Consider the following 23,826-nt stretch of genomic DNA (forward strand, 5'->3'; position numbering starts at 1 on the left):
TGTGCTTCAGTATGATAGCTATGCGTGCTCTGCGCAGAACCTACGCCGTCAGTCGGTGCTGTATACACTAGGACATTGCTTGCAAATGTTAGCTGCGCGCATATCTAGTTCGAGCTAATCGTGACGAACGTTGACTAAGGATGACAGCACAGGTGTGGCGCAAAGGTCGGCGATAGATGGGCAGGCAGCGCTGCGATAGCGGACGCAACGTCTACCGTACACGTAACGTGACGCATGCTGCTAAGAACGACGTGGCATCTGCCCGTCAGCAAAGACCAGTCCAATAAAGTCGGATGACACCGACCTGACGAACCAAAGTGCAGTCAATAAGGCCCCTTGTTATTTGAGATTTGACGCCTCGCACACCAGGTTAATACAAGTGGCCAACACCGTTAGAGCGTGAACAAATACACGCACACTGACATGGCTCATCCACGCCGTGCAGCGCCATGCTCATCAGTCAACCTGAAGGTAGCCGCGTTAGCCACCCGTAAACTTTGGTAAAGTACTCACAAAAACGAGCCTCATCGCTAGACAGATCCGAGAGTTCGCGACGGGGACTTGTTGATTCAGATGAGGCCGAGGTTCTTCAGACCGCCGTTGTACGGTCAACATCCTAGGGCGGTCGTGAGTGAGACGTAGAACGACGAGATTGGCCCAAGACATATGATGTGGAGCGAGATGCTCTGCGGCGTGCATGATACAGTTGCAGAGAGCCAGCCAGTGACAGCCGCAGGACGTCGGAGACGCCCGGAGTCGTGATCTACTCGATGCATCTGTGGCGCTGAGATCCCAGATCTCGAACATCGACTCTGTGGCCACTGTGGCCGCCGCGGCATCCCCGCTTGGCTAACTTCGTATTCTGGGATCTACCTGGTGTCTTTCGAGGCGACCCTGTATGTGCACTCTTCAATGGATGCGACTGTACGGACTCACTCTGACAAGCCGCACTGGAAGCTGTGAGATTGCTGTGGGAGATCGAAGCGCAGCGGGAGTCTGGAGATAGGTGGGGTATGTAACACCGCGCCATCGAGTCCCGTACTTTCTCAAGCTTGTCTCGCGACACCACCTTCGAACATGGGCAACCTCGCGTCCAAGGTCAAGCTATACTTAGCTGCCACAGCGCAGCTCAAAGAGACATTCGACCTTCTCAACAAGCGCATCGAGACACCGCCAGGCATCCCTGTCCCTAATCCTACTCGTCCGTTCTGGACCGTCCCTGCGTCCGCAATATCGACCCATGATGAGCCCTTCCCATACAACGCGGATATTGTCATCGTTGGATCAGGGATAACGGGAACGTCTGTGGCGTATAATATCCTTTCGAATGGCAGCAAGGCACGGATTGTTATGCTCGAGGCACGAGACGTGTGCTCGGGTGCAACTGCAAGGTATGTGCCCAAGCTCCTTTCTTTCTTCCCATTCTCATCTTTACCTCTACGACAGGAATGGTGGTCATATAAATCCGCCTCTTTACCACGATTACTCTGAGCTGGAGGAGAGCTTCGGCGAGGATGCTGCCAAGCGGATGATAAGGTTTCGTCTCGCACACCAGAAGGAGATGCAGCGAATCGCGGAGAAAGAGTGTATTGTCAAGGAATCTCAGGTTCGCGAAACAGAGCACCTGGATGTCTACACTTGCCCGGAGACCTATACGGAGGCCAAGGAGAACCTACGCAAATGGAAGTCTGCCATGCCGGATGAGTCGAAGACGTTCGGGTTCATGGATGCTAAGGAAGCCGTTGAGGTAGGTCCCCTTTAATCGGGTAGTGATGGCACGGCGAGGACTCTGCTTCCCTAGCCCGGCCGCACGGCGTTCTGATTTAGTCAGGGAGATGTGGCACGTCCACTCCCTCGATGTCTGAGACGGCATTGCAGCACTGTCTGTCTTCGCCAAGAACAAGTCTGTCGATCGCTGATACCTCACGCCGATTGTGCATAGAAATACCATCTCTCACCAGACACACTGGGGTGCATTTACGGCTCTGGCGGAGCAATGCACCCTTACAGGTTCGTTACTTCGCTTCTCGCGAAGTTGCTGGACAAGCATTCCGACAAGTGCGTATCCTAATGATTCTTACTTTCTTCATGCGAACCATCCATTTCTCAACACGTCCTCAGCTTCCATGTCGCAACGCATACACCGTGCCTTGCTATCATCGCTCCAAGTGCTGACAGTCCTCACTATGTCATCGAAACATCAAGAGGACCTATTACAGCCCTGCACATCGTACACGCCACGAACGGCTGGTGCTCACATCTACTCGAGCCCCTTCGTACAAAGGTCATCCCGGCGCGAGGTGTCATGTCTGCCCAGCGTCCAGGTACGCTCCTGCGCAACTCGACACTCGACGGCTACCGGTCCTTCGTCTTCTACCGCGGCACAAGCGGATACGACTACCTCACCCAGCTCCCGACGGGCGAGCACGAGCTGATGTACGGCGGCGGCTGGGCGCAGTCGTGCGAGAATAGCCTGCCCGACATCGGCATCACCGACGACTCCGTCTTCAACTTCGCCGGCGCAGCGCACCTCGCGGGCTCCCTGCCGCTCTATTTCGGCGGGGACAACTGGGGTGGAGAGGCTGTCCCTGCGGAGGAGCCGGAGGGGGAGGTGCGCTGGGGTATCGGGCGCACAAAGGCGCAGTGGTCTGGTATTCTGGGCATCTCGACTGATCTCCTGCCTTGGGTTGGGCGGCTGCCCGCCAAGGTGTCGGGGCGGCCAGAACCCCGCGCCTCATCCGCGGATCGCTTTGTTCCCGTGTCGGAGAAAGAAGGGTCTTGCTTGCACCTGGCCTCGCCGGGAGAGTGGCTCGCGGCAGGGTACACGGGCGAGGGCATGGTGCACGCCTGGATGAGCGGCAGGGCGCTCGCGTACATGATACTCGATCAGGAGGACGCTCTCGAGGACTGGTTCCCGGATATTCTGCGGGTGACGGAGAAGCGGTGGAAGAAAGCGAGCGTGGACACGCTTGTAGCCCGGTTCATGTAGGTGCCGTGCTCATGATTGGATCTCGTCTATTGTGTACGGTCGTCGTCATGCAGTTATCGATCTCTCTCGTCTCGGACGGTCTTCGGCTTCCTGTATCTTTCGGATCTTAGCCTACGTGACTATTGTACAGTGGTCTGCGGTTTGTGTACATCTTACGATCCTCCGTTCGGAGGCTCCATCCGGGAATCCTCATTACATTGTCTTCAGTGCCTTGTCAACAACTTCCGTCATGGCAATCACACCCTCTTCCTCCAGCGTCCGCCCAATCAGCTGAAGGCCGACGGGGAGCCCATGGAAGAGCTGCGGATCGTCTGAAACAGGGACGAGCATTGTCAGAACACCGCGCGCAAAGACCCCGGCGCCCCAAGTTGATCACGTACAAAGCTTGTAAACCGCCTCGTCTTCGTGGTTGAAGAACTCGTGTGGAGGCTCGGCCATGTCGAGCTCAGCATCCGCGTACGTCACCGGGAAACAGGACGTAGTGTAGTCCAGTGTGTTTGTCAGGGTTGTGTAGAATGCATCCCTGAGGTACGGAGTCAGCGCCCCGGGCCATTGGCGCGCCATTTATACCGTGCCCCGCAGCTCAGGGTATGAGTGATGCAGAAGGGGAACGACGTACGAGTTGCAGCCGTGCGGGCAGGCCGTGTACGGGGCCACGGGGCTGATGATCGCGTCGACTGGACGGCCCGTGCCCGTGCGCGCGACGGTCGCCTCCCAGTGGTCAAGGTGGGACTTGCGTAGATCCCGCTTTCGCGCGTGTAGCTGCCAGAGCTGCTCACCAGAAACACCACAGGGCCGGCGAGCGATTCGATATCCAGTCAGTCATCAATCATGGTGATTAGTAGCGCGTCGCGGGAGGCGCGGGCTAAGTAAGACGCACCTCGTACGCACTGAGGTGCCGGCGCTCGCCACAATCGTGCGCGCGAAGGGCTCGTCGAGGGCGTACTCGTGCGCGTCCGTGTCTGGACTCATCGTCTGGATGAGCGGCTCCCCGGACAGCGCGCATGCGGCGAGATAGTCCTGCGCGTCGTCCGCGGCGAAGATGCGCTCCTATCCGATCGGAATGAGTGTCAGGACCAGAGAATGGAGCAAGGCTAGATCGCTGCGCGTCCGGCTGAATATGCGACGCGCCACGGAGTGGGGGGCATCTGGACTCTGGCAGGGGGCACGCACCGTTACCTCGTAGAACTCCAAGTGTCGGTGGTTCTCCCAGTCAATCACTACACACAGCCTTAGCCTCTGGAGCGTCACCATGAAACGTCCGTCTCTCACCGGTATGCCCCGCCGCCTCCAACGCCGTCTTCACTATCTCCATCGCGCGCCTCACTGGCGGGTGCGGCTTCACCATGCCATTATCCCACATGACCGCGAAGCACATCCTCCCGCCCGCGCCGTGCTCCGCGAGCGCGTACTCGTCCCACGCCCACGGCTTGCGCACCGCGAGCGGGTCGCGGCGCCACGGACGCGTAGCGAGGACCGCCTGCGTGAACACGCGTACGCCCGCGAGGCTGGGGGACAGCGGGCCGAGTACGGAGGATATGGACTCCTGTCCGGGGGCGACGTTGACGGCTTTCGCGTAGGGTAGACGTTCGTAGGACGGGCGCAGGCCGTAGAGACCGCAGAAAGAGGCCGGGATGCGGACGGAGCTGGTGGGGTGAGCGGCGCGTGAGGGATGGCGAGGGCATATGTAACTCACCCGCCGATGTCGGTCCCGACACCCAAGGGACTGCCGTGGATAGCTACGAGGGCACCCTCGCCGCCGGAGGAGCCGCCCGGTGTCATGTACCGGTTGTACGGGTTCGTCGTCCGGCCGAAGACGTGGTTGGACGTCTCGCCCCACTGAGGCTTGCGAATGAGCATGGGGGTTTTTGCGCGCCAGGGACAGAGGTCGATATACGATCACCCCAAAATGCGCAAATATCCGACCGAGAAAGGAGAGGGCATTCGCATCCAAGGATTCATTGCTCCCCGAGCCCTATATAAGGAGACGAGCTACTCAAATGGAGCCAACTCCTTGCGAGGTTCGCCCCTCTTTGCGATCTACTTGGTCACGACTAGGCCCTTGCGGAAACGTTCTCAGGGTATCAATGCCAATCATATCAGTGTTGAAGTTTTGTGGTTGGATTGTCGCTCGTTTGGGGGCACTCGTATACCGACAAATGTCTCTGGCGAATGCGAGGAAAACACGCACCACGAGGGTCTGGGGCACGTTGGTGCGGACGAAGGGGACCGCGCCTTGTTCGTAAAGGATCTCAACGAGCACGCAGTCCGAGTCGGCGTAGCGGCCGATCCATCCAGCGTAGCCTGCACGGGTATTCAGAGCCGCACTCCCAAACGAGAAACAAGATAGGCCCACCCATGATGGTCTCGAGCCCCTTGATAGGGAACTGGTCCTTGAGCGAGATGGGGAGGCCATGGAGGGCACCGATGGGCCTCCCGGTCGCCTTGAGATAGTCGTCGACCTCCTTCGCACGGGCAAGGGCGCGATCAACAAAGATCTCTGTCAAGCAATTTGTCTGCGAATCAGCAAAGCACCGTCAGCGCGGGTCAGTCAACGATACGCGGGGAAATGATGACCAGCTGCTGCGCAACGATAGCGCGCTTGTAGAACGCGGTGGTGACCTCGACGGAGGACCAGACGGCGGTGCGGAGGTTGAGGAGGAGGAGGTCGGTGTCTGTCGTCTCTGTGATCTCGAGCTCGCGCGGGGAGAGCAGGCCACAGGCGCGCGGGACGTCGCGAACATCGCGGAGGTCGGTGGGCGGGAGGTCGATGAGCCAGTCCTTGGGGATGGACTCGGCCTGGACACGCCTGCGAGCCTTGCAGAGGTCCTGCCAGCTATGCGTCTCGGAGGACATGGTGTTCAGCAGCAAGCCGGGCACGGGGCGGGATTGAAATGGGGCGGGCTGTCATTGCTGGTAGACGCGAGGGCGAGTATGTACATACAGATAATGACGATCTACATACATACTCGGTGCGATAGCGCGTGTGCGTGGGATCGGATCTGGGTGTGCCTTTCTCAAGGGGCGACTGCTTGGCTGCCGTCGGCGACGGCGCCCGCAGCTCGACGAGGATGGCAACGACGAGAGTGGTCGCCACGGCGTGGGCGAGCACGCGCGGACAACAGGCACACGGAGGGGAGGGGACGGTGATGGAAACACCGCAAGAGCATGCCCGTTCCGACAACAAATAAGTATTGTTGGAAGAGGGCAGCTGGGAAGAGACTAGCGCAGATGGCGTGATGTATCGGGCAGGGAGAGCCGGGAACACCGCCTGCCAGCGGCGGTATCACAGGCGACCCACGCCGACCACCGCGCCGCCGTCTGCAATGCGTGAAAATGGCGGCGAGAGGGCTGGCGGCGTCGGTGTGCACAGGGAGCGAGCATCGTGCGCGACGGGGAGGAGGACATGTCGGGGTGGCGGAGGTGTTTGCGAGTGTTTGGGAGGGATAGCAAACGGGCGCTTGTCTGTGGAGGAGCGGTGGCGGGTTTATCTGTTGGCGCGTTGCTTGGCCGCTGCCGACCTGCTCCTCGTCGCTCTCACCGCATCTCTCCTCTCGTTTGTCTTCGTTCCAAAAAGGTGCCCCCTTCATCTCTTCCTTCTTCCTTCATCGCGAGCTTTCTTCTGAACGCACTGCAGGCCGTCGGTGTGCAGCAATCTCTGACGACGGCGACGATCGCGACGACAACCTCCTCCCCTGCTGCCGCGTCCGCGCGCAGGCCCGTCTCCGCTGCATCCTAGCCGTGTTCCATGGCCGTGCTCGTCTCGCAGGACTGGCAGCCTCCCAAAGACCATACCATGGACGCGCTGCCCTCCCAATCCTCCGCCATCAACCCCGCCGTTCCTCGTCAGCGCTCATCACCCGCCAACGACCAGGCAGTGTCCCCCACCATGTCCAACCAGCAGCAGCCCTACCCCTACCCCGTCCAGCAGCAGCAGCAGCAGCAGCAGGCCGGCTGGTCGCCCGCCCACTCGCCGCAGCAGTACTACCCTGCCTTCTACCAAAACCAGCCGTCCTACCCCGTCCACGGCCACCCGCCCCAGCAGCAGATGCACGCCCCCTACTACGACCCCGCCAACAACCAGTACGCCCAGTGGGCCTATCAGCAGATGATGTTCACCGCCCAGCAGCAGGCCCATCAAATGTCCCACGTCCCCCAGCACATCGGCTCCCAGCGCGGTAGGTCCGCGCCGCCGTCTGGCGACTACTTTGCGATCAACCAGCTCCCCGGGTTCAATCCCTTCCCCAGCGGCACACCGCCCCCGCATCCGTCGCAGCTGCCCAACGGCGGCTACCCGCCGAGCGACCAGCAGCCTCCGCAGTACCAGGGCTTCCACCCGTACCGACGCCCGCCGCGCCAGGCGTCGGCGTCCAGCCAGGATCCAGCCCCGAACGGCGAGTGGCGGCCCCCGCCGCAGACAGGTCCTTTCCAGGCGCCGTACGTCCGCGCCGACGCTGCCGGATCGTCGACATCGATCAACTCGTCGTCCAGCAGCCAGCGACAGCGCACGAACAGCAACCAGGGTCCGCCTGCATCCCCGCCCTCGTCCCTCCATGTAAAGCCGAGCAGCCACCCTCGCGGCGGGAGCGCTGTGTCTTCCCCACCGCCCAGCACGTCCTCGCAACGAACACACGGCCGCACGTCTTCCACGTCTTCCGCATCTTCTACGACACGCGCACCCAGCACGACGACTGCCTCCACCTCGGTACCCGCGGCTGGCGGCGCGACGCAACGAAAGCCGTCGCCGCTCTCGCAGGGTAATTTTACCGCAGCGGAGAAGCGAATGTCCCGCGACGACAGCGACCTGGCCGCGATGCTGGAGCCGAACCCGAACGCACCAGGCGTGCGCAGCGGTGGGCTCAAAGGGCGATTGCGACGTGCACTCTCGCTCGGAGCGAACAACACGCTGCTCGAGGAGGACGAGGGCGGCGAGGAGGACACAGCGAAGGGGGCGCGCCCGGCTCCCACGGGGAGCGGGAGCTCACAGGCGACGATCACGGGGGACGACGAGTCCACGGCGACGGTGCAGAAGAAAAAGTCGCGGTCACTGTTCAACTCACGGCTCAATCGCTCGACGGACAATATCTCTCTGTCTTCAACCATGTCCTCTGCGTCGATGGTCATCCGAAAGCTCGGCTCGATCGGGAAGCTCACACGCCGCAACTCGCTTGCGGGGATAACGTCACTCTTCAAAGACAAGAAGGAGAAAGAGGACGAGGAAGCTGCTGTCGCCGCCGGGAAAAAGACCAAGAAGAAGAAGGGTGAAAAGGGCGCCCCCGCAGAAGCTAGCGTGTCGATGGCTACCGCGGAGCTTGACCGCACGGAGTACGGTGGCCCAGAGCTCGCAGGGCTCAGTCCCGCCGCGCGACTCGCGCGGCAGCATACGCTGAAGAGCAACGCCGAGGCCGCTGCAAAGGCCAAGGCCGAGGCCGAGGCGCGTGCCGCCGCCGCCGCAGCAGCAGCGGCGCAGAACGGCGAGCAAGTGGACGTGCCGACGACGTGGGAGAAGAACACCACGAACCGGCAGGGCGATCCCGCAGGTGGACGACGGGTGAACGAGGAGGGGATGGGCATCGTGGACGACAACTCAGATAGCGGCAGCGACGAGGGGCCGCAAGACCGCCATCCGCAGAACTACAGCATGGACGGGTGGGACGACGACGAGGACTGGAACGAGGCGCAGGAGGAGGAGGACGTGACGATCCGGGCGGAGTTCGAGCATGCGACGCTGGAGGACCAGGAGGAGATGGAGCCGTGGGCGGTGAACGTGCGGAGGAGCGTCGAGAAGGCACGGAAGCCGGCGAAGGGCATCTTGAAAAGTGAGTCGCCCGTCTGTCAGGAGGTCTAGACTGACCGTGTCCGTCCCAGCGCAAGGCTACGAGCAGGACGCGTACCTCCACCCGGAGCCGCCGTTCGCGCGCATGCGCTCAAACTCGTACGACTCGGCGCCCTCGCGCAGCGGCGAGCTCGGCCCGCTCGCGCGCATACCGTCGCCCGACCCCGACCACATCGACGGGCTGCACAAACACAACTCGCATAGCCCGCCAAATGGTCAGGGCGCGTCGAACAACGGCGTGTTCATCCCGCCGCTGGCCTTCGAGAGCAATGGGCTCTCACTCGACTCGCCGAAGGACGTCACCGACACGAGCAGTGTGAACTCGGGCGCCACGGAGAAGGTCTCTTCACACATCCGAACTCGTCTGCACCGGCGCTGTCGGCGATGTTCTCGCCAAATCCGCCGACGCTCTCGCAGCGTTCTGCGACGGCGCCGGCAAAGCGACTCGCCTTCGCGTCCAATCTGTCGGTCTATGACACGTTCCCAGCGGCGGTGTACGACAGGCGAAGCGAACCTGCGACATGGAGCCGGCTCACGCCGGCGTTGGCGCAACGCATAAAGGAGGAGCTAAACTCGTACAAGATGGAGGAGATGGAAGTGCATGCTTCGAGCCGTGTCCAGTGCGTACCTTCCGTTGTCCCTAGCTACATCGTCGCTGACCGTCTTGCCACAGCACACAATTCTTCGTTTGATACTTACTCACGTGGAGGCGGCTTTCGGTTCCTTCTCACTTCTCACTTGTGCGACATTGCAAAACAATTACTACGGTTCCCCGCGTCCTGCCTGTTGCACTCACCCCCTTTCACAAAGCCCGCCTCTCCCATTCAACCGCTGCCCCAGTCGTCGTCCCTTGCACCACTATTCGCACATGACAGCTGTTCACGCACTTTTTGGATCAGATATTCGCGGTTCTCGATCTCATCTCAAGTTATAGTATACCCCATCAATGCCCCAATGTGTAATACTATGACGCATCGTGTCGGTCCGATCCCTACGTACATGTACGCTGTGCCGTACTTATTTGACATCTCATTCCTTTTTGCACTCATACGGACCTTGCATGGCTGCAGTGTGCGCATCATAGCTAACTCTTATCACGCATTCCTGTTCGTAATCATCTTGGTCCGTCCGCTCGCTCTTCCCGTATTCTTACTGCGCAACTATCTACTTTCATCTCTCACATCGATGTGTCGTAAGCTGCCGGCAGTCCTGAGACGAACCGATGAACAGCTCGTACGTTATTGCCAGTGAGGATGTCAATTCTGTTGCATCCCTACATCGCACCGAGTACAGTACAGACAACTCGGTGAGTACACTGGAAAGAGCAGGAATAACAAGACGAGTATTGTGCCAATAATCTACATACGTGCGTGCTTAGTGTGAGAGGGCTATGATGATGCGGGCTGATATGGTAAAGTCAAGAATGTCCCAACGACAACGTCCGACGAGGTGAAAGATTTGGAATGCTATTCTCAGCATCACTCCCAGGACGGTGAGGTGCTGTATGAGTGATTGCGAGAGGCAGACCCGTTCTGCTGCGGTGGCGGTGGCGGCTGCTGTGCCGGGCTCGATGGCGACCATTGCGGCGACGTCGGACTGTACGCGGGGGACGCAGGAGCTGTAACGGCGCTTCAGTGACGGCTCCAATGTCATATACGCAGATTATACTCACAGTATGCAGGGGCTACGAGGGTTGAGATGAGGCAGATCAGTAACACATCAAGACACATCTACTGGAATACGTACAAGCTGGCGAGTAGGTTGGCGACGTCGGTGCTAAAGGGACGTTAACAACAGCGTAGCAAGGGTTGCACGGTTACTCACAGTACTTGGGAGATGCGGGTGACGCTGGCGAGGTCGGTGAATACTTCGGCGACGAAGGAGACATCTGGGCAGGAGCTATTGATCGTGTCAATCACAAATTCGAATAGTATAAATCCTTTGAACCTACACGTCGGAGAGTCTGCAAGCATTGAAGACGTCAGAGCAAGGCGAAGACTCAGGTCAGAGACACTTACATCTCGGTGAAGCCGGGCTGAACGATGGACTCGTTGGTGAGTACCGTGGCGACGTTGGGCTGAACGACGGGGACTGCGGGCTGTATCGAGGCGACGTCGGGGAGAATGATGGCGAAGTGGGTGAGTAGCGAGGACTCGTGGGTGAGTATCCCGGCGATGTGAGGTTCAGAGCTGGGGACGTCGGCGAGTATGTAGGCGAGGTTGGTCCACGGGCTCGGTCGTAGAATGGTGACGTTGCGTAGGGCGAGGTGCCGAACGGGGAGGTCGCACCACCGTATGGCGATGGTGGTACATACGGAGACGTCGGCGAATACACATTCGGCGAGCTAGGACTGTATCCGGGGGCCGCTGGCGACATGCCTCCAGCACCCATGGGGCTCTGCCCGAACCCGAGATACGAGAAGTTCGCTGGGTCTTCACCACCATTGACAGCAAGTGGTGAGAACGCAGCGGCTTCTCCTTTGAACGAAGCATCGGCGTTCCATGTCGGCGAGTTGGAATCGTAAGGGGTCATAGCCACTTGACCCGGCGTCATGCCAGCGTCGACTTGAGCCGCCATGAGGGTCTGCACAGGCAGCCGGTGGTCTACAATCACATCCTTGAGCATATCAATGTCCAGGGCGACGTCAAACGCGCCAGTTCCCATAGGTGCCATTTGCCCGAATATGACGTTCTCCGCGATACCATGGCAGTCATCTCTCTCGCCAACTGCAGCCGCCTCCATCAGGATCTCGACGGTCTCCTCGAACGAACTCCGCATGAGCGCGCCCGTGTCAGCTCGATTGATTCCATGCCGGGTGATAGCCATCAGTGTACCGCGATGTGTCATGAGATCGCACAGCAACGATAGATGTCGATAATTGACATAGGACCCGTCGAACTCGATGACACCACGGAGTTCCTTCATGATGGCGACGCGGGCAGCTTCGATACCGAGTACATTGAAGATCTCGACACAACTGTTTGAGTACGTTCGCCGGAAGTCCACGCCGTCGACGGTCATGACGGTCTTGAGATTGACACCGTCCGTCTCGAGAACCCACTCTTTCTCCTGGTGGGCCTTGATGCTGCCCTCGTCGGTGATGACAACTTTGTCGTGCTCGAGCAAGAACACGCGGTTGATCCCGGGTACACCACGCAGGCTGATTGAGTTCAGCATAGTGTTCTCGAGTTGTCGAAGGAAGATATCCTCTTCCACGGTCTCCATACCATCCTCGTCCTTGTCGGCACCACCTAACACACGGCAGCGAATGATGAGCTTCTCGGAGTTGTCTTCACTCCAAATGACGAACAGGTCAGTCTTGAAACTCTCCGCGATCCGACCAGCGACGTAGGACATCGTCAGCTTACGATCGATCATCTTCGCACGATCCAGCTCCAGACGCAAGAGCCACGGAGACTGGAGGTGTAGCTTCTGTTCAACCTCCTCGTCGGGGATTGCAAAGAACGACTCGACGAAAACGCTGTCCTCCTCGATGATGGTGGAAGTCGGATCGGGATCATACCAGATCTCCACCGCCGCCGTGACAGTGCGCAGAGACGTGTATGCCAACTCCTGTTGAACTCCGTTCGCAAGAATCTTGTCCTTGGCGATGTGCGGTGCGAGGAACACGGAGAGTGAGGGCGTCTTGATGTTCGTCGCGACGTTGATGATTTCCTTCAACCGCGGCACACCGAGCGTGACGTTCTTACTGGATACACCGGCATAGTGGAACGTGTTCAGCGTCATCTGCGTCGCCGGTTCACCGATAGATTGCGCTGCGAGCGTACCGCACATCTCGCCTGGGTGCGCCACGGATTGATTGAACTTCGCCTCGACTTCGCCAAGAACCCACTCGAATGCTTCCTGGTTCAAGTGAAAGCGCTCCAGGACTCTCCGCGCAGCGAACGTAGCACGAAGGTGAGTGCGGAACAGGAGAGTTGCGTTGTTCTGGGCCTCCTGCGAGATACGACCATCGCCACGAACAACAACTAGGCGCTCTGCCAGCTCGCGCACGGAGTCGATGATGTAAGCGGGGTCGAGGTCACTTGGTTTGCGTCGGTCGATATGGAAGATTTGTATCGCGTTCTGTACAATCCGCTGAAGGTTGACGGGAAGGTGGTGAGGGACACTGGGATCCTGAGAACGGAATACGAATTCGCGTAGCAGGCGGCGATCTTGGACGAGCTGGTCGTACTCCTCGTCAAGCTTCCCTTGCAGCTCCAGAGAACTGTCGTCCAAGCCAGCCTGGAGTACTCCGGGTAGGAAACCTCCAGACGGATCCGTAACGTCAACGCGGTAGTTGTGGGCGAATTCGCGGTCGTTCAGAGCAAACGTCTCGATGTTTTGGCGCTCGATGAATGCACCATCCATGCCGTCTTCGCCATACACGAACTGAACGAGATCGCCGAGGGAATTTCGGACCGTTCCATCGTAACATACCGCGACATCCTCGAGTGCCTTGACGAGACGCCGCTGGATATAACCCGTCTCCGCTGTTTTGACAGCGGTATCGATCAGACCCTCTCGTCCAGCCATGGCGTGGAAGAAGAATTCCTGTGGCGTCAGACCACGAAGGTACGAGTTCTCAACGAATCCGCGAGCTTCCGGGCTAAAGTCGTCCTTGGTGAAGTGCGGAAGCGTCCGGTGGCGGAAACCAAATGGTATCGACGCCCTTCGACGATCTGTTGGCCGACGCAAACCGACATCTGGGAGATGTTGATGAAGGACCCCTTGGATCCGGCGGTTACCATCTGCTTCACGTTGTTATCCTCCTTCAAGGCCTTTTGCGCGTACTGCCCGTTCTGGTCACGAGCCAGGTTGAGCTCTCGCTCCACTCGACTCTCGAAGGACTCTCGGATGGTCATGCCAGGCGCGGCTTTGAGACGATCGTGCGTGGCGTCCTCGATGGCTTGGACGACGCTCTGCTTCCGGATCGAGATCTGCTCCTTGATATGCTCCATCGTGTTTCGATCCGCGATGGTGTCGCCGATACCGATGCTAAAACCGTTGTGGAACAACCAATAATTCACGACCTGCTGCAGACCCGTGAACAGGGTCCTCGTAGCCTCTGGACCCTTCTCGCGGAAGCAGATATGGATGAGACCGCCTTGAGACGCTCCCACGGTCTTCTTGTCAACGATGCCGAAGATGATCTCTCCGTTCTCGACATTCATGCCGTCATCGAAGACGGGGTTTGCGGACTTGGGATCCGGCGAACGGAAGACGTTGAGACCTCGGGGTATGCACATACTGAGGATCTGTTTGCCGGTCCACAAAGGTTTAGGCTTGATGATGGCAGGCGTCGGTATAGAGCCGTCCCAGTCTGGCACCCATAGAAGGATATTCTGCACTTGGGTCCAATCGAGAAACGAATCGCGCAGGGTAAACTTGCGGATACCGCAAAGCGTATCTTGCACGATTGCCATGACGGGTTTGTTAGCCTGTGGCGAGATGATCTGAGGAGGTGTTTGCGTGAGTGACTATCATTAGAAGTGAGGACAAGTCATACTTGTCGGGGCACCCAGGCGATTTGACTCAACTCAGCACGAGTCTCCTCGCTTTGTGGCACGCTGCAAACATCGTCAGGTCACTGGAAAGTATACGAAAAGAAGCTTTACTTACTGCATGTTCATTTCGTCACCATCGAAATCGGCGTTGTATGGAGGCGTGACGGACAGATTTAACCGGAAAGCTACACGAGTCAGTCGCATTGATCCACCGCAGTCGGAATGGACGTACTAGAGTATGGCATGAGTTTGACTCGATGGCTCATCATACTCATCTTGTGCAGACTAGGCTGCCGATTGAAGAGAACGAAACTATCATATTGGTGAGATTCATGCAGCATACGGGCGGCTGAATGTACGTACTCTCCATCCCTCAGGTGTCGTTCGACGATCCAGCCGTACTGCAGGAAGGCGTCTGCGCGCTTGTTGTACCGGAGGTCTATCCGCTCTCCCGTGTCCCGAACAACGTATCGTGCACCCGGGTATGCGGTCGGGCCGTTCCTGACAAGCTCCTGCAAGTATGCGATATTGTACGGCGTCACTGCGATACCGTAAGTATGGATCTGATGCGTGATTACCACGCTTTACGTACCACGCTCGGGGTAGGTCAGATTCATGGCGATGCTCTTCGGTACGCCAACCTCGTCAAGCTCGAGGTTCGGATCGCCAGTAATGACCGTACGCGCGGAGAAGTCCACACGTTTGCCCATCAGATTGCCCCGCAGCCGGCCCTCTTTACCCTTCAGACGAGCGCGGATAGCTTTCACGGCCTGCCAGATTTCTGCAGAGCCTGCGGAATTCCAGCAATATCATTGTCCATGTACGTTGCAACGTGGAACTGCAACGTCGGGCATCAGCAGACGTTGTGCACCATTTAGACTCTACGCACCTGAAGGAGCTGCTCGAATTCGGTGATGACGTGAGCCGGAGCACCCTCCTGCTCGCAACGGCGGACATTTTGCGACGCCTTTATGATATCGCCCAGCTTGTATGTCAGATCATCTTCGCTCCGCATCGTGCCACCGTCTACCGCAATGCTCGGTCGCACAGGGGGCGGCGGTACGGGCATAACGGTCAAGATCATCCATTCCGGCCGCGCGTAGTCCTCCGAGAGGCCCAACATGTGCAGGTCAGCGTCAGAAATCTTCTTCAATGCCGTGTAAACTTCGTGCGGAGGGAAGAGCCGCTTGTCTGGCTGCAACGACTTCACCTCCTGCAGGGAGATTAGAATTGGCTCCCAATGGTAGCCCTGGAACAAACCTCATCGTCGTCCTTCGACCTCTTGTATTGCACGAAGAGCTTGAGGCCTTCTTTTCGAATCAACGGCTGTGCAGCACCACAACCCCCATGACCCTTCTTCGGCTCGTCATTTTCCGGGCCATCAGGATCGTCCTTAGGATCATCCGTCTCGCACATCATCTTCCCCTTGCAGGCGTTCCAGACAGTTTGCATTCGCGCTTTCGGGTCACGGTGGGTGCGTTTGATCTTCTCGGCGAACCCCACGTCCGACTTACAGATGGCACCATCATCGAAGAATATGAAACATGAACGTCAGCAAAGGTTCGTAGTTACCTGCACAATCGCGTCGTGCAGCATCCTGCGACGAGTACCACATAACAACGGAACAACAGGGGGCTACAGAACTCGAGTTATCAAGTGCTGGCCAAAGACAAGCCACTCAGCCTGCGTCACAGGGAGGGCTGTCTGACCATCCATCGCAGCGTGGTTCACAAGAATCCATCGCATACATTTTCGCACTATCTCGCTCAGCCCCCCATTTCACCACGCCACTGCGTGTCCAACCAGCGCCGGATGGTGTAGCGGTCAACGCGGCGATCAAGCGACCGAAAACGCGCGTCTCCCTCACCCGGGCGGAAGAACGCCTCGATTGTCGAGGACATCCGCAGAGCGGGCTTGGGGTTCTCCATGTGTGGAGAGAGCCCCCAGAAAATTGGGTGGTGGGGTGCGAACGAGTAGAGGAAAAGAACAAAACTCACGCTGCTAACTTTCAACCTCCCGCAATTTACGCAAATACACTCCAAAATCTTCTTCACTTTCACGATGAAGCCTAAGAAACAGTCAAGGGTATGTCCATTGTATTGCGGATGCGACGTACCTGGGTGAAAGACAGGTCTGGCAAGCTCAATGTGGCCGAAATGCCCAGGGCATTCCGACATCCCCTCTCCACACGTCTGACACTTGAAATTCCTGTCTATAGTACCCATCCGGGGATCCATCAAGCCACCCGCCCTAGGCTTGTGTGTCGCCTCATCCATGACTTCAGGATGCTCGATTTTCGCGACCGAATACGCTTTCTGGACAAGACGTGAGATTAAAGCAGCAAGATATTCCAACAACACGCACGATCTCTTCAGGTGAGAGAATGCCAAACTGAACCTCCTTCACTTTGCGGATCGGCGCCGCAGAGTACGCAAACTGGTGGCCTAGCATGATGACAGAGTCGTCGAGGACAATAGAAACGCTGGAGCACAGAAGTCGGCAAAGGGCGAAGGGATTAGCAGTAGCTAGTACGATAGGGAACCGAGGAGTCTATTCAGACAGGTATATATCGACGTTGACGCGTTCCGCGTATCCTCGTTGAGGACGGGTCGCTCAGGAGGTTGTCGCGGATTTTTGACCGAGCTGAGTAAACGCCGTCAGACGCGGTCGGATCGTCCAGAGCTCGCGAGAGCTGTCGTTAGCGGGCCTAGAGACGCTCTGAGAGCTGTGACCAAGACCAAGAAGTGCCGGAGAGGGGCGACGACGGGCGGGACGACGACGGCGAGGTGGTTGGAGGACAACTCACGATGAGCCGCACAAGGGTCGGGGCCGTGCCTTTAGTCACGCCCTCCTGCGGACCACACGCTCGGTCACGCTCAGTCACACTGCGTCACACCCGCGCAGCCTGAGCACTTGAGCGAGCGCCGGGCTGGGTGAGGTCAGCGCTCACAACTGGCGCAGCGCAACGAACACTCCTCATCGCCCACCATGACCTCCTACCTGAGCTCGCTCATCTGGGGCACCTCCCAGGTCGATGATGCAGTCGGTGAGTATTGCTCTTCTGTGGTGTCAACTTACAGGAGATAACAAGCGGTCATAGACAAGGCGACCTCGGAGCTGCTGCCGTCTGGCACCGAGGACATCGCCCTCAGCCTCGAGATCAGCGACCAGATACGATCCAAGTCTGTCTCGCCGAAAGATGCTATGCGTGCTCTCAAGCGTCGTCTGAACCACAAGAATCCTAATGTGCAACTCCTTGCACTGGGCGTACGTGTGCACCTGCTGCGTATGAAGCGTGACTGACCCTTACTCCCACTTCAGTTGACGATACGTGTGTCAAGAACGGCGGCGACCAGTTTCTCCAGGAAGTTGTGACACGCGAGTTCATGGACAATTTCGTCAGCATCCTGAAGATGCCTGCTCTCAACCACGATGTCAAGGACAAGATATTGAGGCTCGTCCAGAACTGGGCTCTGGCGTTTGAGGGCAAACCTAGCCTCGGCTATGTCGGTGAGGTCTACAGGACGTTGCAACATGAAGGTCGGGTTTCGATATCCTCCGCACAACGCGTCATGTTGACAATCATTGAAGGGTTTACGTTCCCTCCACGCGACCCCGCCGCGACTAGTTCTGCCATGGTTGACACGCAGACAGCTCCTGAATGGATCGATTCAGATGTTTGTCTGCGCTGTAGAACGCCGTTTACGTTCACGAATCGCAAGCATCACTGCAGGAACTGCGGTCAGGTCTTTGATCAACAATGCTCGTCGAAGACCCTTCCTCTGCCGCACTTCGGGATAACACAAGAAGTCCGAGTCTGCGACACTTGCTACAACAAGCTGCATAAGAAGGCTACCAAGTACGTCCTGTGTCTCTGCATTGAGCTCGAGTTGACCGTTCACTCCAGGAACCACCGTCCTTCTCAGAGTGTGTCTGGCTCTCGCCATCGTGCGGCCCGGGATCTCTATGATGCAGAACTACACCGAGCCATTCAGCTCTCCCTTGAAGAAGTTGGCGCCGCTGGTGGTCGTCGGCCAGGGTATGTTCCGTCCCCTTCATCGTGGCAGTCCTCAGAGCCACCGTTGGTGGACCGCCGTACGCATCCTTCCACTGCGGCATCACGCTCTCAAGAGGAGGAGGAGGACCCAGATCTCAAAGCTGCAATTGAGGCCAGTCTACGCGAAGCGAACGCTCCAAGGCCCAGCGCACCGGTCGTCATCGATACGCCTTCACAGGAGCAGCCTGGTGTTTACAATAACGGGTATGGTTTCCCATCCTCGTATCCTCCCTCGGCAGCGACGCCGAAGCCGAGGGCACCGAGTCTTCCGAACTATGACCTCGAACCGTTGGAGGCAGACGCTATCATGACCTTCAACCAAACAGTGGAGCAAGTTCAGACGCAAGGGATTACCGATGTCTCGAGATATCCCGCGGTGACGGAGTTGTATGACAAGGCGAATGGATTGAGGCCGAAGCTAGCGATGAGCCTGAGTGATACAGGGCGCAAAGAGCGTGCGTGTTTTGATGCTCTACAAAGAGGCCCATAGCTGAACACTGTTGTCCCCAGAGTTGCTCCAAGAGATGCACGAGAAACTGTCCCAAGCAGTCAAGCTCTACGACAACCTGCTGACTCAACAAGTCTCTCGACCAACTTGGCAACAGGCTTCGACGAGCTATCAGCAAGCTAATGGATATACTCCTCAGTATCGAACAGCGGAGCCCGTTTACAGTCAGTGGAATCCACCTCAGCCGCAACAGCAGATGTCTCCGGGCCTGCGCAAGCACTCCATTACCTTACCTTAGTCGCGACCAACCGGTCACTAACGGGGCGTATGTAACGTCGCCTACGGCAGAAACACCGCCTCAACCGATGTATCAACCATCGTACCAATCGCCACAGATGATCACATCTCAGCAACCGTACTCTCACTCGTCGTATGCGCAGGCTGCACCTGCGAGTCCTGTGCCGGTCACCATCCCCCAGTACGGTGCTCCTCCGCCGGCGCCTCCTACCGCTGTGCCCTACCCACCTCCGACGCCGGCTCAGCATTTTCCGCCCCTTCCGCACCCCCACCTCAGACTGCGTCCGTCCCGGTTCCTCAAGTCGCATCCCCATCTTCCTCCTCCCCTGCTCTCCAATCGTCGTTGACGCGGTCCCACACTGTCGCTTCGCACTACCGTCCTTCGGACCAACAGGCGCAAGCGTACATCCACCGACACAGCACGATGTCGCACCCCCAGGAGCAGTTGCAACAACTGCAGCAGCTCGCGGCGCCGCCTCAGCTGCCTAACTTCCCTGCAGTGCCGACGGGTTCTCCCCAGACGTATGCGGCGTATGGTCAGCCAATACATGCGGAGCCGGAAAGAAAGGAAGCGTTGTTGATCGACTTGTAACGGACCATTCTGTACCGCTGTGGATGTATGGTTATATGTATATGGCTGCTAGACGATGGAGTTCCAACATGTGTTATCTTAGGAATTCGTATGAATTTGAAGCATGGGCGAGTTTGGGCCCTGAGCAACGTAGCATCCCATTCTAGTGCGTTGCAACGAGAATTATCGCTTGAGGTCAGTTTGTTCAGCCGCGTCAAAAGATATGAACGTAGGCAGGTTGGCCGGGGCTGACAATATGTTACATTGACACGAAGCAAACGACGGTGAGGTGGATCAGAATCCATCGGTATCGATTCATGACGTACGCCTACCAGCTCACAGCAGTGGAAATACAGGTGCGAAGATCACTAAGGCGGGATCACTTACAACATTATATATACACCAGAAATATCATATGAACGACGAATAAACAAAATTGGATGACCGTCCAGTTCCATACAATTCAAGCTACCGCGCACCGATTCCCATCTTGAGCATAGCACCTACTACGTCGACATCATCCCATCTGGACGCTGCGCTACCCCCCTCGGAGCTTCCCGCACTCTTCTTTGTCTGGATGTATATGAGCGCATTGCGGAAATGGCGGGTGATCATGTCGGGTGTCTGTACACCCTCCAGCAGCCCTGGTGGCGCACGTTGTGAGGGGTGGACGTCGGGAGAAGAGATGTTGTCGATCGAAGAGGTGATAAGGTCAACCAAGCTGTTGACGAATTTCGGTGTCACCTGCGAGTACCCACGACATCAATTGGCAACACCGCATCAGAGACAACGAGGACTTACAGCAGGTGCACCACGATCGAGATAATACAGGTATTGATCGAGAGTATCACAATACAGCTGCACCGTGACGATCTCTTCGATTGCCGAGCTTGCGATACGGAGCGCTTTCTGGAGGCACTCCAAAACACGCTTGCTATCCTGATGAGGATGCTTCGGTTTCCAAGTCAGCACCCACAGCTTGAAAACACTGCGCAGGGTTCTCACCGCTTTCTTGACGTTCTCCGCGCCATCCTCCGTCGGCGCCGAAGGTTCTGGATCCTTCGAAGGAGCCTCCTCGTCGGGAGGTACCTCTTGCCACCAGAGGTGACTGGCGAGGTTGACTGCGGTCGCCTGGTGCGGCTTCTTCAACAGCCTAGCGCCATGCAGAGCCGCCTTGGTGATGAGGGTGTCATAGTTGTCCTCGCTGAATACCCTTGCACCTTGCAGAGTCCCAATGATAAGGGTGATCGCCTGCAACTGAGCACGGCTTTCTGAGATACTGTCCTCGTAGACAGAGAACGCGGACACATATAGATCGTACGCAAGGTCTTCGAACCCACACTCGTCGGCGATCTGTGCAGCGAGAAGGAAGAGTCTAAGCGCAATCGAAGGTGCCTCGACCTGAGTAGCCAGGATGGCAATGAGTTGTCGCGCAAACTTGAGGATGTTGGAGGCTTTGTTACGCCAATCGTCCTCCTATGAGATACCACGTCAGAGCGGCAGAGATCGCGTTCGCGCGGAAGACGCACCACATGTTCCCTCTTTTTATACCGTCTGCATAGCTTGACGGCGGCAGTGATAAGGGCTGGGTAGGTATAGCGCATCCGATCTCCACCGGTCTCGAAATGTCTTCGAGCAGTTTGCAGGAGCTGGGGCGCCCAGTCACCAATTGAAGGAGCATCAGGATTGTGGGACACATACCTCGAACTGCACGTCCAACGACTCCGCCCGGAACAGATGCACCATTCGCGCCACCCAGCCCTGTTCCTCTGCCATCTCTTCCCGGTCCGGATGATACACACCTCTTCTTTGCTCCTTCGGTATCGCTTGCGAGCCCAGTAGCATACCTGTGCCATCGGTTTGATCCCGAATGAGAACATGACATAGCTCCAGGATTCCGTTGACATCCTCCGGAGTCTCGATGATGGTCTCGTTCTTGAGAACGGACGAGATAAGGGCATGGGCGAGCGACCGGCGAGTTTGTAAGGTCTGTACGGCCAGAAGCGGGGTATATTGTTGCAGAGCCAGGAGAGTAAGCACGGACTGGTAGGAGTTGATGGGCGCGGCAAGCAGAGATGCGAGATTGGCTACGGTCTGCGGTGAGTGTAAGTCAGGACTACGGATGCTGTTAGCATCGTGACAACGTCAGTGGTGAGCGAGGAGTCACCTGTCTGCGTATTCCTTGATTTTGTCATGGGCGAAACCAAGCACTTGATCCACGTATTCCAGCCGATCGGGGTAGCAGCTCAGGGACAGATTCGTCAGGGACACTAGAAGAGCAGTCATATCCTGTATTGAAAGGTCTGGCCGTGCCTGTGGATGCGGCTGAACGTGAGATCATGTCGCAAGGTGTACGAATGCGGCGCACCTTGATGAGCTCGACAACCTGCTGCCAGAACACTTCAAACAGCTTCACGTCCTCCGGTACACCCCTGAACTTTCGCAGATGCGTCTCCTTCTCCTTCTCCTTACCCTTGTCGAGCTTCTCGCCCTCCACCGCCGTTTCCTCTGTGCCGTGTGCTGTACTTGAAGCTGCATCGAAATCCTTCTCCTTGTCGACAACAGGGCTGGTCGGCGTTGATCCCCAAGCAGCACTCTCCGCAGCGACAGTTTCGGAAGTAGGACTTGACATGCCGTTCGTGTGACCATTCATCCGCAACTTGGCTTTCTGAACCTTGACCTTCTCCGCAAGTCGGCGCGCAGCAGCCTCCTCTTGCCGTTTCGTCTCCTCGGGGTCCTCGTTCTCTGCTTCACGGGCGGCGTAGGCGGCAAGGCGGTCAATCAATGCAATGACAATTTGTTTGATGTTGACCTTGGGATGCAGCTGGGCTGTGGCAGACAAGAATGGACCCAGAGTGTGTAGGTGGAATTCGTCGGTAAACACCTGCACAACGGTGAACCATGCAATCGAATGTTCAACAATGCACGGCGTACCTGGATTACGACCTCCATCAGGTACTCCTGCGCAATGACATCCTTACAGCTGACGACTTGCTGGAGGACGTTTGGCAGGATCATTTGCTGGTATAGATCGAGGTCCACGCCGTCAAGCTGACTGAGACGGACGAGGTTGGTCCCGACAAGTATACGGAGCTCCTTGCGCTCCATCTCACGCTTCTCGCGGTCTCGCGAATGTCCTTGATGTTGTAGGCGTACCCATAGCTTGTTCATCTCGACGAAGTTCGTGAGCACGAAGGAGATAGAGTCCTGGAGGTTGCCTCCGGGGCTGTGCGACACCACTTAAGCTTTCCTACACAACATCAGGAAAAAAACACGCACCCTGGATCCGTCCCAACTGGTAGATGATCTCTCGTCTGCCCGCTGAGATAGTGTCGCAAGAATAATCCCCTGATAGGGTGCAGAACGCCTCGCGACATCTCCATCATGTCCTTCATGATCTCCTTCACCGGCGCGTCGGGGACGGACATGTATACTGAGCCGACAGTGATCATCAAGTAGAGTCGAGGAACGATGTTGCCAGCGTATTGCACGAGCTCGTAAAGATCGGCTAGGTGGTGACGACCCTGGGTGTGGGCGTCATATAGATAATTGGATAAGTGACGGAGAGCATCGAAAACGGCCATATCTACAGAGGTGTCAGTAGATAAACACTGTGAAGAGAAGCTTGAACGAACACAATTCATAGTACTGCTTCGGGGACAGGGAAGAGGTGCGTAACTCAGCCAGCATAAGGCTCGCGCTTTTGAGCGCGTCCATGAGCTGGTCAAGCTCCTACGCCAGGTCAGTCAGCTCCGTTTCAGACGATGCAAGATGTAAGACGCGACGCACTAAATGCCTCTTCATCTGCTGGGTCTGTATCTTGACCGTGCTCAGTGATTCACTGAGCAGCTTACCCTCCTCCGGCACCATCGTCTGCGGCGTAGTAGCCATCCCGCCTAGTGAACGAGGCGACTTTTGAGAAGTCGCTGCGTCGGTCGCGTAGCAGAGAAGTGGACGGCCAGCAAGATGGGCCTGGTGAGTTGGACGGTACCGCAGCGGGGGCGACCCGGCTACGTATCCTCAGCTGGCATCCATATTCGGTATTCTTACGCTACGCCTGAGCGCTCGCGTTGCGGCATTTCTCACGGCGACTGAGACTTCTTTTTTGACGATGCCCACTT

General features: G+C 57.5%; 7 protein-coding genes across 7 annotated transcripts; 3 read left to right on the forward strand and 4 right to left on the reverse strand.

Moving 5' to 3' along the window:
- Nucleotides 1-1,077: 1,077 nt before the first annotated feature.
- B0H18DRAFT_878773 (FAD dependent oxidoreductase) lies at nucleotides 1,078-2,989 on the forward strand (the record flags this gene model as incomplete). The annotated part of the gene is made up of 4 exons (XM_048040649.1): nucleotides 1,078-1,391; nucleotides 1,447-1,747; nucleotides 1,943-2,058; nucleotides 2,122-2,989. 4 exons carry the CDS (start codon nucleotides 1,078-1,080, stop codon nucleotides 2,987-2,989), a joined length of 1,599 nt encoding a protein of 532 aa, XP_047891907.1.
- A 192-nt stretch (nucleotides 2,990-3,181) lies between these two features.
- On the reverse strand, nucleotides 3,182-5,845 carry B0H18DRAFT_1085715 (general amidase; the record flags this gene model as incomplete). Its single annotated transcript, XM_048031951.1, has 10 exons — nucleotides 3,182-3,300; nucleotides 3,370-3,512; nucleotides 3,609-3,760; nucleotides 3,881-4,039; nucleotides 4,163-4,209; nucleotides 4,262-4,635; nucleotides 4,686-4,828; nucleotides 5,181-5,293; nucleotides 5,346-5,505; nucleotides 5,567-5,845. 10 exons carry the CDS (start codon nucleotides 5,843-5,845, stop codon nucleotides 3,182-3,184), a joined length of 1,689 nt encoding a protein of 562 aa, XP_047891908.1.
- Nucleotides 5,846-6,737: 892 nt separating this feature from the next.
- On the forward strand, nucleotides 6,738-9,517 carry B0H18DRAFT_1212270 (uncharacterized protein; the record flags this gene model as incomplete). The annotated part of the gene is made up of 4 exons (XM_048036462.1): nucleotides 6,738-8,808; nucleotides 8,858-9,165; nucleotides 9,243-9,445; nucleotides 9,499-9,517. 4 exons carry the CDS (start codon nucleotides 6,738-6,740, stop codon nucleotides 9,515-9,517), a joined length of 2,601 nt encoding a protein of 866 aa, XP_047891909.1.
- A 786-nt stretch (nucleotides 9,518-10,303) lies between these two features.
- On the reverse strand, nucleotides 10,304-15,928 carry B0H18DRAFT_1120456 (beta and beta-prime subunits of DNA dependent RNA-polymerase; the record flags this gene model as incomplete). The annotated part of the gene is made up of 16 exons (XM_048034124.1): nucleotides 10,304-10,443; nucleotides 10,498-10,509; nucleotides 10,572-10,601; nucleotides 10,650-10,724; nucleotides 10,777-10,788; nucleotides 10,844-13,497; nucleotides 13,530-14,281; nucleotides 14,335-14,395; nucleotides 14,448-14,517; nucleotides 14,565-14,644; nucleotides 14,696-14,873; nucleotides 14,925-15,102; nucleotides 15,165-15,170; nucleotides 15,222-15,545; nucleotides 15,593-15,841; nucleotides 15,905-15,928. The coding sequence occupies 16 exons, from the start codon at nucleotides 15,926-15,928 to the stop codon at nucleotides 10,304-10,306; spliced, it is 4,845 nt and encodes a 1,614-aa protein (XP_047891910.1).
- Nucleotides 15,878-17,159, reverse strand: B0H18DRAFT_1015359 (RNA polymerase Rpb1, domain 1-domain-containing protein). Its single transcript, XM_048029203.1, has 3 exons — nucleotides 16,697-17,159; nucleotides 16,449-16,647; nucleotides 15,878-16,400 (listed from the first exon to the last, which is right to left on the reverse strand). Exons 1-3 carry the CDS (start codon nucleotides 16,781-16,783, stop codon nucleotides 16,099-16,101), a joined length of 588 nt encoding a protein of 195 aa, XP_047891911.1. The 5' UTR covers nucleotides 16,784-17,159; the 3' UTR covers nucleotides 15,878-16,098.
- A 106-nt stretch (nucleotides 17,160-17,265) lies between these two features.
- On the forward strand, nucleotides 17,266-19,866 carry B0H18DRAFT_1015361 (uncharacterized protein). The gene is given in 8 exon segments (XM_048029204.1): nucleotides 17,266-17,378; nucleotides 17,433-17,603; nucleotides 17,654-17,872; nucleotides 17,924-18,191; nucleotides 18,240-18,844; nucleotides 18,900-19,095; nucleotides 19,115-19,349; nucleotides 19,412-19,866. The coding sequence occupies 8 exon segments, from the start codon at nucleotides 17,321-17,323 to the stop codon at nucleotides 19,724-19,726; spliced, it is 2,067 nt and encodes a 688-aa protein (XP_047891912.1). The 5' UTR covers nucleotides 17,266-17,320; the 3' UTR covers nucleotides 19,727-19,866.
- A 307-nt stretch (nucleotides 19,867-20,173) lies between these two features.
- On the reverse strand, nucleotides 20,174-23,575 carry B0H18DRAFT_878782 (vacuolar protein sorting-associated protein 35; the record flags this gene model as incomplete). The annotated part of the gene is made up of 11 exons (XM_048040650.1): nucleotides 20,174-20,449; nucleotides 20,507-20,656; nucleotides 20,711-21,181; nucleotides 21,235-21,354; nucleotides 21,407-21,821; nucleotides 21,873-22,018; nucleotides 22,074-22,589; nucleotides 22,640-22,931; nucleotides 22,985-23,291; nucleotides 23,341-23,437; nucleotides 23,495-23,575. The coding sequence occupies 11 exons, from the start codon at nucleotides 23,573-23,575 to the stop codon at nucleotides 20,174-20,176; spliced, it is 2,871 nt and encodes a 956-aa protein (XP_047891913.1).
- Nucleotides 23,576-23,826: the final 251 nt, after the last annotated feature.

This window comes from Fomitopsis serialis, assembly GCF_022376445.1.
Source record: "Fomitopsis serialis strain Sig1Antser10 chromosome Unknown B0H18scaffold_47, whole genome shotgun sequence".
NCBI lineage: Eukaryota > Fungi > Basidiomycota > Agaricomycetes > Polyporales > Fomitopsidaceae > Fomitopsis > Fomitopsis serialis.